The sequence below is a fragment of the Prinia subflava genome, chromosome 1 (assembly GCF_021018805.1).
Source record: "Prinia subflava isolate CZ2003 ecotype Zambia chromosome 1, Cam_Psub_1.2, whole genome shotgun sequence".
NCBI classification, from domain to species: Eukaryota; Metazoa; Chordata; class Aves; order Passeriformes; family Cisticolidae; genus Prinia; species Prinia subflava.
Genome location: NC_086247.1, coordinates 103,898,867 through 103,917,699, shown reverse-complemented (window position 1 = coordinate 103,917,699; position 18,833 = coordinate 103,898,867). Strand labels below are relative to the sequence as shown.

The window sequence follows — 18,833 nt, the reverse complement described above, 5'->3', positions numbered from 1 at the left end:
GTAACTTGCAATGTCTTTACTTCAGACTCTTTAATCCTCTCTGTGAGTTCAGTGCTCTTCCATGGCAATAGGAGAGAAAGCTGATTCTTCTAAAGGTTGTTAGAAATACCTGATTTATTCAGCAACAGCTGGATTAAATCAAATGTTCCAGTCTTTGAAAAGGTGCTTGTCATCCTTACATCCTGACAGTGGTCAAACACTGGCACAGGTTCTCCAGGGGGATTCCGGGATGGGCATCCTTGGAGGTGTTCTGGGCTCCAGCAGACACAACTGTCCTCAGCCAGTTTGATTCCACCATCTCTGAGCAACAGGTCAGACTACGAGAGCTCAGGAGGCCACCTCCAGGCTGAATCACTCTGTGATTTGATGAGTGTGTGTATGTATAGATGAGTATAGTACAAGACAGAAGCACCCTCAAAGAGTCTCCAAAATTATCGGTATTTAGGAGAAGTATTTAATAAGCTTTTGCTGCCATGCTCTGTTTCCTCAATGATTATCTCAGTTCTTTACCTTAGAATTAAGCAGGTCAATATCTATCTTAATTCTAAATAACATTTTGCCTTTTTTCAGCTTTCAGAAGAGGACATTTTCTCCTGTTTATCATTTAGGTTGGTTCTGCTTCACAATCATCACATATGATTTACAGTTAATAATAATAGTAATAGTAATAGTAATAGTAATAAAGTAAGATAATAATCAATAATTCTGAGCTTCCTGTTCATATTTGTCATCTTCTATCTTCTCTCTTGATTCAAGAGATTTCCATCAGTTCATGTTATCTACGATGTTGGCTTTTCAAGGTCCTTAAAGGAACATCAGTCTTCTGTTTATAATGTCAGGGATTAATAATTTCTTTTTCTGGGTTTGGGCTTTTTTATTGAATGAAATGGCAGCAGAACATAAGGTCAGTTATGAGAGCATGATTTGTAACTATGCTGTGTAAATCAGGAGTTTGGTTTTGATTCCTGAGTCTCATGAAATCCTTTAAACATTTCTATTACAATTTTGTTTCAGGAAAAAGCATCTTAGATTTGACATAAGATACTTGAATTAATTCTCTTTTCCAAAATGCTTTAACTGAACAGATGAACCCCTGACCAGTAAATGTTATGATGACATTTTATGTCATATCCAGCAAATAACTGGTTTTAGACATGTGATTACATGTTTAGTGATAACATTTTAAATATTTCTCTTTCATAGAAATAATAGCTACAAATCCATTTGTGCTTTTACATTGCCAAGAAAAAGCTTTTGCATCATAGATATAGGCTTTTATAATTACTGTGTTTTTCGTTACATTTTTTAACACTGCCAGCAGATTTTACTTTATATTTGCCTACTTGTTTGAAAATTTGGTTTTTCTTCCTTTTCACTTTGCTTTGTTTTCTCTTTAATAAGTTATATAAATAAATATATATATATTTACTCGAATACTTCCCTAAAGGCAATTGTATTACTTAAACAACAGCTCCAAGTCATAACTCAAAGAAGATTTTATTTCTCTAATCTACATTTAATGTAGTCCTATAATCAACTTCCACTTGACCAAAAGTTGAGCAAAAGATAGTATTTGTGATAAAGGAATACATGTAAGAAACTGTCCTGAGATACTGGTTTAGAAATAATTATTTCTTCCTAGTAAACCACTTATTTTTCAGCAAAATATGAAAAAAAAGCCATCTGAATCGCATCAGGAAGCTGGCTCATACAGACACACTTCTACTGTAAAGATTCCACATAGCATTTTGATTTCAGTTTAAAGACTGTTGAAAAAAACTTGAAATAAAAATGAAGCAAATCACCTTAGACCTGATCTACTAAATCTCCACTGCACACTCAGTGTGCTCTTAGAAACTTTGTGGGGTCTCCAGGGACTGTACTTTATACTAATACTTTTCTTAAGTGTAGTATTCTGCATGTGAACAGGTAGCAAGGAAAAGAAAAACAGTTGGAGGAGGGGAGGGAGAGCTGGGGGACACAAAGAGAGTTGCAGCTGGGACAAAATATCTAGCCATAGTTAATTACAGACAAGTAGTAATTTTTAATGCTTAAGCCAAACCAGGAGGGAAACACGAAGGGTAACTAAGATAAACCCACACCTAGTCTATGACATTAAAAGAATTTATAGAATTTAAGCTTCTTCTACAAGCCTAACTACAGATAAATAAAGGAAAAGCAGTCTCCCTTTTCTCTAGGTGTTATAAACATTGCCCTTTTTTTGCCTAATTTCCAGACTTTATGAAAGGTTACTTGATTGTTTTGTGTGTTTTTTTACAGACAGTGTAAGTTATCTTCCTCTTTAGAGTAAAATAATGCATTATGTGTATAACAATCATTCCCATGCAAACACAATGCTAGAGGGGAGTGTCATCTATTTTTAGTTTCTGTTTCTTTATCAGGTCTTTTGCAGTGGTAAGAATCTGCTGGGCAAAATGAGAAAAAGACAAGAAACAATTCTTCCTTCAAATGCTGAGGTTTTGCAACTACCTCAGTGATGAACTGAAAGGATATTTTGATCAATTGCTCTGAAGACAATATTCCCATTAAGTCTGGGACCTGATACAAAAGAAGTAAATGAAGAGCTTCCGACTTCTCTCTTCCCCAAGACCCCAAACTCTCCCTCCTATATGATTGTTTCCATTCTTCCCCTTATATCTGTATATCTATATATCTCCTGGTACACCAAAGAACAAACTATGAAAACAGATATCTCTTTTGTTTACATTGGAGTCTTAACATCTTCAGCTTGATGGACTGCCTTGTGATTGTTTCAGCTAAAATATGATTGCTAGTTATAAAAACAGCTAATCATGCAGTCTTCGTCTACCCTATCACACAGATTGTCATATATTTCAGATGTCTTTACATCTGACTGCACTGATTCAGAAATAAAAAAGTCAGGGAGTCCTACAATTTAAGAAGAAAAGCACCCTCTTCAAGACTTAAGCAACATCAGGTGCAGAGTGAAATACATTGGACTGGTCGGCATTGGGGTGATTTCATCTTCATGGCATGGCACTGAGGGCAGAGTCATTAGTCATTAAGTTAGCCCATAAATAAAAGGTGGAGGAGGAGAAAATAATTGGCAGCTGAAAGTTCTGCAGTGCACAATGCTCAGCGTACTCTGCCCTTACCTGACAAGCTGTGACAGTAAGGTCATTTACTTTAAAGCTAGGATGACAAGCTTTTCATTCAGATTAAAAAGTCTACATCTTTCTGTGCAAAATGTAGGATACAATTTTGATCTTGCTCACTTGGTTTGCCAGTCACACTAATCATGAAGTTTAATAGCAAAAAGTATACATGTGTGCTGGGAATTATATTCCAATCATCTGCATGGTAGAATTAAAAATCATGTATCTGCCATTTCACCTGCTAATTCATGACCCTCTCAGAAATTTCTTAGCATACCCTGAGAAAGATAGGACACTTCTAGTAACAGCAAGGACATGTCAGAGAATAATAATTACAAATACCTAATTCTGATTGTTTTTTCTTCAGTGCTGCTGTTGAACAATTCCCTAAATTAAAAAGACCTGGATGACACGATCAGTCTGTGACTAGCTGGAACTGAAGACAAGAAAACCTGAACAGCAACACTCAGAGGTGAGGTTGGCAGCAGGATGAACACTCACTTTTTGTCTTACAATGACTTACAGAGTAAATTAATAAACAAGGATAACATCTTGTCATCACTCTCCCCTTTAAATTCATTCATTACTGCTAGCACCTAGAAATGAATGAACTTGAAGTCAAATAAGAATCATCCTCATCCTTAGGAGGTTGTTAGAGCTTGACCATTTCCACATTTACAGCAAGGTAAAAGACTCTGCTCATGATGCATGAGGCAGTACAGAACGCCCATTCTTAGTTTTGTACTGATTGCAGGAAGAAAAATCATCGTAACTGCACGTAATGGAAAAAATAACACCGAGTAAGAAAAGGCTATTTTTACAAAGAGTTATTTCATATCAACGCCTACATTTTCCTGTGTTTTCAGATTTGGAGAACAATAAGACTTTGTTCCTCACATGTCTAGTCATTGCCATGAGCCAGAAATCTTAAAGGAAATGTTTTCCTTACTCCCAGAGAGTAGGACGATAGCTAAAGTCCAAGCAGGATCAGCTCGCTATAAACGAGGCCCGAAGGTGAGCAATACAAGGAAGAAAAGAGAGAGAATGCAAGTAAAAATTGAAAGTTTCATGATGTATTGAATCTTGAAACCCTGAAACTCCTCAGTCTGTATCAGTTCAGGTTGGCAGTCTGTCACTTCCTGTGAGCTACATACCGTGGCTGTTGTCAGTACTTGCATGGGACATCTTCAAAAGAGAAAGAGCAATCTATGTGATCCTAGGTTTGTCTGGATCCTGGACTAGAGCTGCCAGCTCATTAGAAATATAACACAAGCACTGGGGACAATGCCAGGCAGCAAAGCCCTTCAAAGTCTACATAAAAGCAACAGCTTGAAAACTTATTGTGCAAGAGATGCTATGCCCTTCATTGGCTCTTGGTTTAAAATTTAAATCACTCAAATCAGTCTTACATAAACATTTGTGGTAGTGAATGCACGGCATTGAGTTAAAAACCAGTCCTTTTGTGTTTGTAGACAGCTTTACCTAACAAAAGCCTGGATTTTGGCCAGAGTCCTGTAGTGGTACTAAGGCACAAGTAGAGTCTGAAAGGTGCTACTCAGCACACTTGCAGTATGACCAAGTGCTCCACTTCAAAATTTCCATCTCTCAAACTTTCAATCTGTTGTTATCAGTAACAAAATCATTCAGCCTTTCCTTGTGGAAGAAGTAAAAAAGAGGAATGCATAATGGACAAACATAAGGCATATATAGTTTTTATAAATAAAAACATGGAACAAGTTATAAAAATAGGAGGGTGGAATTAAGTTAAAAAAGATCTTACATTTTTCAGCACGCAAACTCTATTTCAAAATTGCACACCAGTTACTTCTGATGACCACAGCTGGCAAACACAGGACAGACAGCAACTTATTTAGTACCCAGTCTCTTGACTCTTTTTCCTACTGGAGTAGTTTAATGGTCAAATTGTAACGAGAAGGAATGAACTTCATGGCTTCTGGCTATCTGCTTGTCTGTTGGTGAAAGTTTCAGCTCAAATCTATTATTCATATGGAAAAGAAGAACTACCAGTTGTATTAAATCTAATATTTCCTAAGGTTGAATGCTTGACTTTCTGTCTTTAGTGTCCCTCTTCATGCAAATTTTTATTCTGTGCCATTACATACTGTCAAAGTGCTAAATTTTGATTGACTGGAAATATATTATATAACACTGGGTGTCAATGTCGATGCACAAAGGAACTCTGCAGGGTAACCCTAAAAGGCCTAAAAAAGCCTATCTGAATTTGTAAGAGTACAAGAAAAAATCCATCTGAAGTAGTCTAATTTGTCAGCTAAGTTTCCCTTCCTTCATCAACAAAATTTATTCATTCCTTAAGCATAACTAAAAAAAAAAAGTTTTGATAATTCAAATTTTATCTGATCAGGAGATGTAATTACTGAATTACTGCATACAATTACTAATAGTGTTTTCTTGCCTATCATTTCAAAGATGGCCTTTAGGTTTTTCAAAAATGTTGAATGAAAGTTTTCAAAGTGCTGTGGTCTAATTCTACAAAGTTTCCTAAATTTCTAGGAAATTGTGATTAATCATCTGATAAAGATTTGACATAAACCAGCAGCACAATACAAATCTTAATAGATATTTTATTTCTAATTTCCTGTAATACAAAACAGTGTGTTTTCTTATTAAATACAGGCCTCTGTATTATAGCAAAAATGTCTGTTTTGCATTTTACTGTTTAAATATGATGTTACCATATAGAAATGCCTGATTTTTTATGCAGTCAATCTATCTAGTTTTCTTAGAAATTTTTGCCCTCTCTCTCTCTCTCTCTCTCTCTCTCTTTCTCTCTCTCAATATCTCTAGAGGATGTTTCTTGTCATGCTTGTTCCTCAATATTGCTTTTATAGTCCATCAAGTTCTTCTAGATATATTCAAATTTGATCCCTTTTACCTATTTAAGATTTCTCTACATAATGCTAGAAATAGTAATTAAATTTAAAAAAAATGTAGCCACATAGAGCCAATGATAAATTCTCAGTTTGGTTTTGCTTTTTGTTTTCCACAGAGAATGTGTAGCCCAGACACTTCTGATCATGCAACACCTCTGTGGAAACTCTAGTTGCTGCCTAGATGGGAAAGTAATGGAAAAAAATACAAAAACATTGTTAGCAGCTTCTAACAAAGGACATGAGAAGCCAGCGTCTTCTAACTATCCAGCTCTCTCTGCATCAGCATCTCTGTTACTGAGAGCACACAAGGTTAAAGGACAGATGGATTTTCAAAAGTGCCTAAGGGAGTCAGGAACTGAAGTATCTATGATTTCGATGGTAATTATTACATACTAAACTGAAGCCTTGATGTCTACCTACAGCTCCAGGGGCCTTTAATATCCTGTTAAATCTGGCTACAAATGACCTACCTGTCATTTCCACAGCTTCAGGCGGCATTTCAACATCCACCCATTTTCCTGTCATTTAAACAATTCATGTCATTCTGAGCTTTGTTTGGTCATCTTTTCTCACGACCTGAAACTTTCTTTTGAAACTGCCTTTTAGAAGAAGAATTCTGAAGGGAAGAGGGATGCGTCCTGCAGAGTGTTCTGTAAAATACCTCACAAAAATAAACCAATTTGACAGGCTCTGGAGAAAGAAACTTAAATATCCAAACTGTGAGGTTATAAATAAGGTTCCCTCCACTGATTTCCTCCATTTGTCCAATGCACTTTTTTTTCTGCAAAATCTGCTTAAACCCTCTTTATGATCTTTTGGACACCAAATAGTTCTTGAAAGATTAGCAACCACATCAGTAGTCAGCAGTGAAGTCCATGACTAACTTTGTCACCTGAAGTGCATTCATAACAGGAAGCGCTAAATGAAAAAGCTTCTTATGTCACCTTTTCTGAGTAAATCCTTGAACAGCATCATATTATAAGTCTTCTGACCTATTGTGAGTTCTCTGTAACAAAGAGCAAGGTGCCTGTGATGTAGAAACTTTGGCCAATCTGAGTTTTAACTGTCTCTAGGCTCAAATGAGAGTAGGAATCAAAACTTCTTTGCAGGGCTTCACATTTGTTACTTAATTAGTACAGCGTGCCTATCTCTACAATGCCAGTCATTTTTAAAGGAACTGCCTAAACTGTAATAATAATGTTTTTTATTCAAATAAGATTTTTTTTCAAAAAGTCTAACATTTTATCTAAAATTAATAATTTGATTATAATTTTGCTTAACAGCAACCCAGAAAACTTCTTGCTACTCATAACAGCTACCTTTATTCTCTCAAGATTGAAGCAATCTGACTTTAAATGTCAACCACACACACTGTAAAAATTTTCTTTATTTGCAAGCAAATCTAACCATTTTTATACAATCTGATCCATTTAACTCTGAATTAATTTCATTCTGGACACAAATCATAGATAATTTAGGACTGAGGATAATTTTGGCAGGATTACTCTGGGTGAAGCCCTTCCATCTGTGTTTTTGTTTCTTTATCATGACAAAAATGACTTCTTAATACTTACATTGCAACAACAACATAAGTCCTCTAAACAATCAGGTTCTATTTTAGACTATGTGTGCAAATACCTATAAATCTGAATTTCATGTCTCATATTCCCTGCCAATATCTACCATTTCACTTATTTAACATCCGGGCCTGATAATCAACACATTAAGCAAGTGTTAAATGGTTCTACAACTATTTTATTCAGATAGACAAGGTGTGATATGAAATTTTAAAAATCAGTAATAAAAATCCCATACAGATATAAGGCTTCCCAAGCCTACGGTATACACTAATCCCTGAGAAAAGTTACATTGTAAGTGAGTCCATAATTAACACAGCTGGTTCTGGACTTACATAGCATTAGTCACACCCTTGGTTAAGAAAAAAAAAGCAAATAGCAAACACAAAATTTTGGAAAAAAAGCATTTCAGGCTGTTTAAAGAGCTTTAATTAGTCTCCTATTCCTACCACCATGATACAATCCTTGACTGGTCCTTGATTATTATTTATTCAGTATAGGCTGCAGACAATACTCATTTAGTATAACATTGTCTACTCTCCAAATTTACTCTGATGCTTCAATATGTGGATAGCAATTTATATCTAATGTGTCATTTCAAATCTTTCTATAAAGGCCACATTTTCTCTTTGGATTTTTTATAATGCTCATTAGTACAGCAGATGATTGCTTCATAAATCTACCTATATTTGCAATACCTCCATGAGGGAGTATCTAGCATAATTTGCATTCTACAGATTAGATGTTGAGGTTGAAAGACATTAATGTTAAAAACACTCATACTTAGTGCTCCATCTGAGATGCCTACATTTTTTTTTCTTTGAATGACTGTATTAGATGCATTCAGAGAGTGACCCCTTATTCTTGTTGCAGCTGTGAATGTTTGCTTTTTCACAAAGCGGACTTCTGGGTTTCCACTAGATACCCAGAAAATTAGGTACAGACTAATGACTGTTCTATAAAGAAATGGTTTATGAAACTGAGGAAGCATCATGCAGGAATGTGGTTCCAGAGGTAGAGTTAGAATCCAGTTCTCCAGGGAAGCATTCTCCTGCCTTTGCTATGAAATTGTTCATCAAACTGTAATTTCTTTCTTAATTTCTAACAAAATTTCTAACTTCTACAATAAAAATAGTGGACAATATTCTACTTACACTACATCATTCTGATTCAGCCTGACCTATTCTTCAGTGGCTCCCCAATTTCCTTTAAAAATCTCTCTCCTGAATTTTGCTCTTCTTCACCTTTGATTCTCACAATTTCTACAGAGTCGTCTTTTCCCATTTTACTTCCTTACCTTTTCTAATATAGTTATTGCTCTGACTCCTGCCTTCTCCCCACCAGTATATTACCCCTGCATCCACCCCAAAAAACCCCAAACAATATTTCCAGCACTGGGCTCTAGCAGAACATCATTGTGGGCACACCACAACCCAATGCAGTACTCCCAGCTGTGGACAAGATATGCAATTACTGCAAAAGTCCCACCTGAACTCTCAGCCACAGTTTGGCATTTACTCAGCCCTTCTCTTTTAGGGGATTGTAAATCCTTCTGAAATAAGTTGTGTTGGTTGAGCTATGGTTGTGGCAAGCTGCTTTGTTAATATATGAACTGAGAGTTGTCTGCTTATCCTAAACTCTTGCATATTCTCTGGTCCAAACAAGGAGCTGTTTTGCTGTCACCAGAATTGGGCATAGATGTGTTGGAGGCCCTGGTTCAATTCTGCCCCAATGACTGAAGTCATAAAGGTCTCCAATCCTCACTTGCTTTTTAGGTATTGATGAAGCTGGCTAGATAAAATTCTTAACTAGAACTCCTCAAAATAATTCCCAAACCCAAAAGATATGACTATGGAAAAGACTAGACTCTGCTAAAACCAAACACAAAAAAATATCCTTAAAGACTGTAATATAGCTTTCATTTCTTCCTGTGATTTACACATACCACAGATTAAAATATAATATCCAGTAGTATAATTGCTTTTCCTAGAATGTCCTGCAATAAACAGTACTTGTCCTGAAAAAATTCTGATACTTATCAAAAGAAATACTGTATAAATGTATTCTTGTATGGAGTTCCGAGTAAAGAATTGTCGATCTTTTACGATTACAAGCCTATTTGAGATCTAAATCTAATAACCATATGAATGTGTTTATTAGTAGAATCCACATAATCTCAGTGGTTTGAAGGGGTGCAGAGGTTACAAAAAAATTATTGAGTGAATGCTGCTCATTAAATTATCATCTATGACTCTTGGGGAATCTTCAAGAAGAGATCAAAATCGAGTGCCATTTTCCCATGCATTTCCCTTGGTGTAAAAGAAAACAGCCAACATATGGCACAGAGCACTATTATTCAGGGATATGCATCCAGTGCCTCAGGCAATGAAAACTGTAAGTGCTCCTAATTCTACCATTATTGTAATTATTATCATAATATCTTCCTTTTATTGTTGCCATTTTGACACAGAACCGAACTTACATCCCTCCTGCCACTCTGCTGTAGGGCCTATGATTGAGTTGGAGTCATCTGATTTGTATTCTTCAATCTCCCTATTTAAATCTATTTCTGAAGTCTGGCAGCATGTGTGATTACCCTGTCCCTGAAACTGACTCCTCTATATCTGCAGTGTTTTGTAGTTCATCCCATCTCATAGCTAAAGCATACTATCCTAGCAATGTCAAAGCTTAGGGTGGCAATATCTGTGGCAATATTTGATTTTCCACATCTTAATCTACAGTTTTTGCAGGGCCTGAAAGCTTTCCTTGATGACTCTATTTTTGTGTTTTTCTTACTTCATTCTTGCAGATCACACCCAACAGAGTCCTGCTGCTATCCAAAGGGATCTTCATAAGCTGGAGAGGTGGGTTCACACAAATATCATGAAGATCAGTAGTGAAGAGTGTAAAGCCTTGTAGCTGAGGGAAACAACCCCATCCACCAGTATATGCTGGGAGCCTCCCAGCTGGGAAGTAACTTGGCAGAAAAGACTCTGAGGGTTCTGGTGGATGCCAAGTGGGACATGAGGCAGCAATGTGCACTTGAGGCCAAGCAGGCCAATGGTATCCTGGGGTGCATTAGGCAAAGTTTTGCCAGCAGGTCGAGGAAGGCCGTCCTTCTCTCCTCCTCAGCACTAGTGAGGCCAATTTGGACCGCTGGGTCCAGTTCTGTGGTCCCCAGTACAAGAGAGAGATGGAATTACTGGATGGAGTCCAATGAAGGGCCCCTAAGATGATAGAGGGACTGGGGCATCTCTCCTATGAAAAGAAGCTGAGGCAGCTGGGGCTGTTCAGCCTGAAGAAGAGAAGGCTGTGAGGGATGCCATCAATGTCTATAAATACCTAACAGGAGGGTGCAATGCAGATGGAGTCAGATTCTTTCCAATGGTGCCCAGTCCCAGGACCAGAGACAATACATAGAGGGAAGCTGCAGAGCCCAACCTAGGATTTATTAAAGAAAATGTCCAGGCAAAGTACTGGGCAACAGTTTATACCCTGCTTGAACAGAGGGGTTGAACTAGAGGGACTCTGAGGTCCCTTTCATCCACAACTATTCTGTGATTCTGTGGTTCTGTGATCCTTCCTACTCTCTCTTTTTTTTTTTTTTTTTTTTTTTTTTCTTTTTTAGTCTCCGATATATCGCTGCAGTTCTGTAGCTCTACATTCATTAACAGCTATAGAATTTCTTGATTAACCTCAGATAGTTTATGAGCCAGTATTGATTCAATTACCCACAGGTTGCTATTAATGGGAGAAATGCTCATAAAAGTATGGTTTCAATATGTCATTGAACATTGCATACCATGTAAAATATAATCCTGCCTGTCATGACAAAACAGACACAAATGATTAAGGCTCACAAACCAAGTTTTGTAAGACCACAGAGAGGGTCTCACTCAAAACAATCATGAGCTTTATGCAGTCTGTTCTTGTTTATGGGGAATATCAGAGATGCAAGTTTATTTCTTTTTTTCTGTCTTAATTAATGAAATTATCTTATGCAAAGCCCGGTAGCTTCCTCTGAAATACAGAGCCTCATTCCATAATATGTGTTGAGTCTAGTTCTTAACATATTTTTCTCATGAAAGATGGGTAATGAGAGTTGGAGGCTCCAGATGAGTGATTTCAATACATAGCACTCACTATGCAGCAGCTGCACTCTAAAAATGAGAAATTCAGTGAAAAAAACATGAAGTTGCAGGGATAAAATTAATTCTGTATTGCTATGTAACTGAATCTGATGGAGACAAAGTTGCGCGGGTGGCCAAAATGTTGGTCTTTCCTATGAGGACTTGCCTTTGCAATTTTAGTATTCATTTCTATAGCTCAGTGGACTGGAAATCATAAATACATTCCTTATATTAACAAGTCGCAGACACCACGAATAGAATGAAAATCAAGACACGGGTTGACACGTTGCAGGAAGAATCACAAATATAATATTTTTGCCTTTGTTCTTTGGTAAGAAAGGAAATATAGAAAAAAGATACATTCAAAGTCATGGCAGTGTTGTAAAAGTTAGCAGGTTTGGTCATTCTCATCCTACCTTCTTGTAAAGCACTCACCATTGCTTATAATCAGCATCACAGTTGCAGTAGTACTTGGGATCAGTACAGTTGCGTTCGATGCCGCAGGCACATTTTTGAATGCCAGGTCCTGATCCACCCCAATAGTAGTGCTTCTCGTTGGCTTTTCCAACCCACCAGGTATATGGACTCCCTTCTGCAAGGAACGAAAATGCATGGTTATGATGCATCAAAGAGGTAGAGTTCCACAATGCCTTAACTGAGCTCAGATGTTTAATATGCAAACACTAACAACACATAACCAGACCCATCCCAAACTGCTGGCAAACAACTGAATTCATTATGGCTAAAGGTATTCAAAGGACCTGACCAGGTAAACAGAACACCTTTTCTTTTCTGTATTCACACAATTTATGAGGACTGAAATGGATTATTTTTTTATCTTATATGCTCTTTGTTAGTTTTTTAATTGTACTCTGTATAATGAGAATATGTGGGCAGATTCCATAATTTGTTTCAATTCATTTCAAACTCACATATTAAGCTATCACATGGATTATTTAAATATTTGACCCTGAATGCGGCACAGGAAAATGTGTTTATTTTCTCTTATTTATTTATTTATTTTCTAAACAACAACTTTTAATTAAAAATTATTCTGTAGTCACTGGAAAACAAACATGTTAATCGTGCTCTCTTCAGCTGGTGCTAAACAAAGCATAAAGAGATGTTATCAAACTCCAAAAGCATCTTAACCCTTAAAAAAAAGGTTATATATTTTTAATGTAACACTTTAGCAGAGGGGTTCTGAACTTTGATGTAATTATATATCTTCACATTGGGTATGCAACTGGATATTTTCACATACTGCTCTAAGCTTATTTCTAATCATTTTGGGCCAAGACCTTATATGTACATAATAACAAACAAACAAACAAAATAAATAAACCCCATCTACTCTAATTTTTAATTTGAAAAAATGCCCTTACTAGAAAATTATTTTTTATTCCTCGGGTGCAGCAAGACACTCAAATATGAACTTAGCTTCAAACAAAAATGAATAACTTAATCAGTATCAATGTACTTAGTGATTTTTGACACTGAAAAGTAATGATTGAGCTCAGCCTACAAGCACATTTTTAAAAAATGTCTCTTTTTCATCATCTAATCTGCTGCTGGAAATTTTATACTGAATGAAACTAATCTATGGAACTCACTGATTAATAAATTTTAGCAGTAAAATCCTACATAATATATCTTCTACTTTCATAATTTTTTGTTTGCATATCTCACACACCTCCCCCAAACTACAGGCATAATTCTTAAAATAGCCATTTCACAATTAGATTTGATCATTGAGACCATAAAACTACTTTTTCCAGACAGATAGTGAAAGTAATTGACACCAAGCTCTCAACAAAATTAAGTTCCGGAGATGAAGAGAACAACTAAATATCTACACGTGTTTAAAGAGTACCAAACCCCGAAAATGCTCAGCTCTTTGAAAACACTTTTTTCAATGTATTTGAATTGCTAACATCATTTAAGATAACAAAAATACAGTAATGTGAAAAACTTGTGGTGGCTGAAGGTTTTTATTAGATGTGGCTGTGCTGCACTGTGGCTGTGCTGCACTGTGTGGCCATTCAGCTCCAGTGCTAACGCAATGGGTGTGGTAGTAGTGTGACTTTATTTTAGACTCTGAATTGGTCATTTTAGCTTCTGTAACTCAATTATCACAGAACTAAGTGCCGCAAGTTAGAAGAATGTGCCACGTGGACACTGCAGCAGCATTCCAAACCTGCAATTCAATCTAGCAGTTCTGAGAGTACATAGCCCTGGATTACAAAAGATTATTTGAAAAGCATTTAAGGGTAAATGTTATCTTTCCACAGAGAATGACAGAAGTGTTTTTATTAATACAGGATCCAACTACAGAACTAATGACAACTGAAACTCCTATTTTAAATTTTTTTTTTAATTTCATCTTTGAAGCTAGTTTTTATGATGTGGCGCCAATGCTGCCGTTTTGACTGTTACTCAAAATTCTCTTTGTTTACGTTGTTTCTGTCAAGCAAAGGATGGCATGATTCAGCCAGCAAGTAACTTACTGGGAAGCAAAACTGCGAATTAAAGCACTAGTCGAAAAAAAATATTTAGAATTGCAGATCAAAAATTCAGAAACAGGTAGAATGATTAAAGCAGATGAAAGTGATGGCAGAATTACAGACTGCAGTTATGGCTGTCATGGACCACCATTACAACAGACACAAATGGGGCATGTCTGAACTCATTCAAATGACAATTGACGTACAGTTTTAAACCATGAGCGTATTCTAGTGTAGACAGAACTGTTTGCCACACCTATTGTTAGTGTGTTTAGTGTGTTTTTACATATACTGGCTAGGCCCCATTGGACCCTTGCTTCTTCATTCTGAAGAAAAGATCTACCCTCAGGCTTAGGAGCACCAACTTAGGAAGAGACTAATGTGCATGTTTAGAATTTCCAGAAAGGTCACAAAGGTAATATATGATGTTAAGGGTTTTGCATTCAGCACATCTCCTAGACATCCCCACAACCAATAGTCACAGCACTGCCCTGTGAACACCACCAAGACTCCACTTGTCTGGCATACTGTGCTGAGGCTTGGAACAGAGGAGATCTTAGTAGACAGCTCTCAATAGCTGGCATCCGTGCAGTGGGACATCACCCCAGGCACAGGAATGAGATGAGACTCCCACCAGAACATTTTGCACGTCAGTGGCAATACATGAAGATCTGGAGTTCCTTTACAGTGTGTGGTTAATAAAAGGTGTGGAGACACAGCCACATCCCATGTGTTCTGCGTCAGTCGAATCAAATGAGAACAGCCCTTAAAAGCCTTCCTGCTTTGTGTCAGCCAAGAAAAAGATGAGCAGTGTTTTGTCCAAAGTTCATGTGCTTCAAATTGGGAATGCTACGCAGTTATATTACAGACACTGCTATGACTGAGCACAACAAAAAATAAACCCCCGCAAATGGAGAGATTAAAAAAACAGTAGAAAAGAAAGGCTAGAAGGGTGAAGGGTATGTCATGCAGGAAGAAAAAATATTTAGAAATGGGTTCACTGTTACCCTCTCACACTTCACTCTCTTTTATACCTCTATAGTCTTCTTTCAAGGATGTAAATATTTCTACTCAGGAAACATTTGTCTTTTTTTTTTTTTTTTTTTTTTTTTCCTACTTGGGAAGGTTTTGGAAAAGGCTAATCCAAGTAGAATGAGCAGTGCAGTCCAGTGTGAAGAATGATCATTAATGGGTGTAATTTTAAGTGTCAGACTATTTTACCAAAAATTATTATTTTGCTAAACTACCAAAAGTGTTGGTCTTATGGAGTTAAGAGTATATTCATTCAGTTTTAGGACAATAAGTAGTTTTCGAATGTATTGTAAAAAGTAGTAATACAAGAAGATATTTCTTCTGGTTTTTTAAACAACCTTTTTTTACCTTATATATAAATTTTGACTCATGGGAAATTTTTTGGTTATTGTCATTGATTGTGTGCTTTTTCCTCCTCCAAGCTTTTGTGGATAAATAGCATCATGGGAAGATGGAAGAGGAAAGAGATCTCTGCCTGCCCAGGTATTTTGATTAGAATAAAGCCTTGATGTAGAACTGCTTTTTGGGTAGACACCTGCTCTCCTTCGAGAGATGCTGTTTAAGTTTGTCCAGGTATGACCTGAGGTATGATCAGGATGCCTTTCCATGCCCATTATTGAAGAGAAGCCCCTTGCAAAGTTTTGTGTGCTCAGCACTCAGTGACTTCGTAGAAAAATAATGATATTATTAGAGTAAGATGTAGATACCAAGAAAATGGATAAAGATATCCAATTTTTAAGAAATCCTGTAACCCCACAGAAAAGAACAGTCTTCTAAGGACAAAATGGCCAATATTATTTTATTGGGGTATGCAGACATATGAGCATAGCTATGATACGTGACCCAAATCATATTTGTAGTGATTAGAATATCTTTCTCTCTCTCACACACACACACAAAAAAACCCCCCAGTAACATTTACATGTAATACATTTAACAGTGGTTTAAGTGTCTTTGCAGTGCTGGACTTTGGTTAAAATTATTGCAGAAGATGGGTCCTTATTTAAATCCCTGTGCAATAATAGGCCAGGTATGCAGTTATTAGATCAAAGTATGTAAAGAATCTGGTCATTGATGTTTTTATCAAGTTCTCCTGTACAGAATATTAAAGAAAAAGTAAAGATTAAGGAAACTTTTCTGTATTCTTAGAGATCACTTTGTATTCTAATGGAGTATCATAAAAAAGTGATTCGTTTTTCATCTCATAAATGTATCTTTGTTCGACCCATTTCATTTAGTATAAAACCATACCCAACCAAAGTTAATGTAGTATGAACAGAACTCTTAAGTCATTAATATATTTATTTCTGATATAGCTGAACAGTCTCAAAATGTATATTTTTTTTAAAGTACACTTTAGCTGTAGTCTTAAAATGTATAACTTTGGAAAGTACACTTCATATTCTACTGAGCATTTAATATAAACAATTGGTTTTATTGTTTTTAAATTAAACTGATTAATTAAATTGCTGTTACTTCCAAGATTTTAGGGCTCTTATTTCTACGTGTTCAGTACTAGTAACTGAAGCAGCAACACCCAGAGAACTCAGGAATCTAAATCAAGTGGACTGATGTCCCATGGCCCTCTGCATTCAGAGGACTCCATCCAAAATATAGCCCTCAGAATGCTGATGACTGTATTTGTTTGTAAAATACATGGGGAAGCTAAATACATCTCTTGCATTTTCTCTGGAAATTTCCCTGACCTCTATATGGTCCTTAAAACCAATGGAAATGGTTAAAAAGAAAGCCTAGAAATTCTCTCAAATGGAAGTCAACACCTCAGAACCTCTGAAAAACAAGACCAGTGAAAATTACTTACTGGGGGACCCTGTCTAAGTTTAACAACTACATTTAGCTATTCCCTGGAAGCAATTAGTTGTTCATTTACAGAACTGGATAGCTTTGGATTGAATTTTTAAATGTTTTATTTTAAATAGGTCCTTTCCAGTTTCCACTAGTATTACATATCCCCATTAAATACTAAGGAATGTCAACAATAATTACAGTACTTGTATAACTGTTATTATTTTCAGAAAAAATTCTTTTGTTTAGTCTTTTACTTATTTCTTAATGGAACAGCTTGAATTAATTACCCAGTCATTGTTATTGGCAGAATAGCCCCAAAGATATTTTTCAAAAATATAATGCAATTTTGGACACCTGAATTAATCATAGGTAGAAATGAAAGCTATTTCCCAGGGGTGATATATGATGATGAAATTAAAGAAAAAACTTAAAAAAAATTTCAATTTGCATGTGGGGAAAGCTGGGTATAATTCTCCTGCTTTTGAATAAAATACTTTCTTTAAACAAGCATTCTGCATTCAGCTACACTATAACACCCAGTACATTTAGCCTCACACAAGGTCAACTAGATTTAAGGTCATGGTTCATTAACACCTGTGCAGGAATTCTATCTGCTATTGCAGTGAAGAAACAGACACTGAAAGAATAATTTTGTCACCATTTGAAAAGTTCAGCATGTTAATATCGTTGTGCGCTTCACAGCTTTCACCTTGCTTCTTATTGCCAGCTTTTTTTCTTCACACCATCAGCAGTATCTATTCCACTCAGGTCAAATCTTCTTAATGAACATTGTGAGCCATTTATCTGAACTTTTGAAGACTTCGTATTTTGAAAAAATAATCAAAAGTGGTTTAATGTCACTCACACATCAAGTACATCCACATATTCCAGTTTAGGATTCTTAAAGTCGATGGTGTCAAAGCTGGGTAGGCTTTGTGTGCCTAGCTTATTTTCTGCTGATTTGATTTTTCCTCATCTTTATTATTATGTGCTTGCTTAGGACCAACACGAAGCTGAGTAGATACTTTGCAGGGTTGCTGCCCTGTCTCATCTCTTGGGAAGTGCCCACCTAGGCTGAAAAGCCAGCAGCTGAGCAGTTTCATGGCAAGAGTGGATGCTGCCAACTGAAGATGCTGAACTGTGAGAGGTTCTGCTCCTGCTTGCAACTCAGGCAGATTATGAGCAGGCTCTGTCAGTTTGATCACCCAGAGGGCCGAATTATTTGAAACTAAGAAAACAGAACTCAGAGAGGAGTCTGGCGTGTCATACTTCCACATTTCAATGACAGTACTTGTGTAGAAAGTGACTTTGAGTGAACTCTATAAAATAAAAGAGTTGTTGTATGTGTGATTATACTGAGATTATTTTTTTTAATTAATATTTTACCGATTCTCCATTTCTTCCAATAACACATCTTGCTCACTAATGTGCTGTGCAACATATACACATGAATTGAATATGACAATTGTAAGTGAAGTCAATTCTTATGCTGTTACTCTCACTTTGTTAACTGATAAACCATTTTTCTTTGCCAAACGAAACAAAACAAAGCAAAAGTATAAGGAGTGTTTACTATTTGTGAATAGTTTGCATCAGTGGTCACTACTCTAATGACTAAGACTTGAGATTAGTCAAACCCTTATGGCAACATGAATGAGGCATTTGAACACACTGGAAACTTGGGGCAGAAAACAGACATTCAGATAACAGACATTCAACAGACAAAACCTAC

The 18,833-nt window shown here is 36.4% G+C and overlaps 1 protein-coding gene across 1 annotated transcript in view; it reads right to left on the bottom strand.

Moving 5' to 3' along the window:
- CNTNAP2 (contactin associated protein 2) overlaps positions 1–18,833 on the bottom strand; it is a 1,042,914-nt gene that overhangs the window by 176,483 nt on the left and 847,598 nt on the right. Inside the window, exon 14 of the mRNA XM_063405816.1 lies at positions 12,192–12,348. Within this exon, the coding sequence (XP_063261886.1) occupies positions 12,192–12,348 (157 nt within the window). The remainder of the gene's footprint in view (positions 1–12,191; positions 12,349–18,833) is intronic.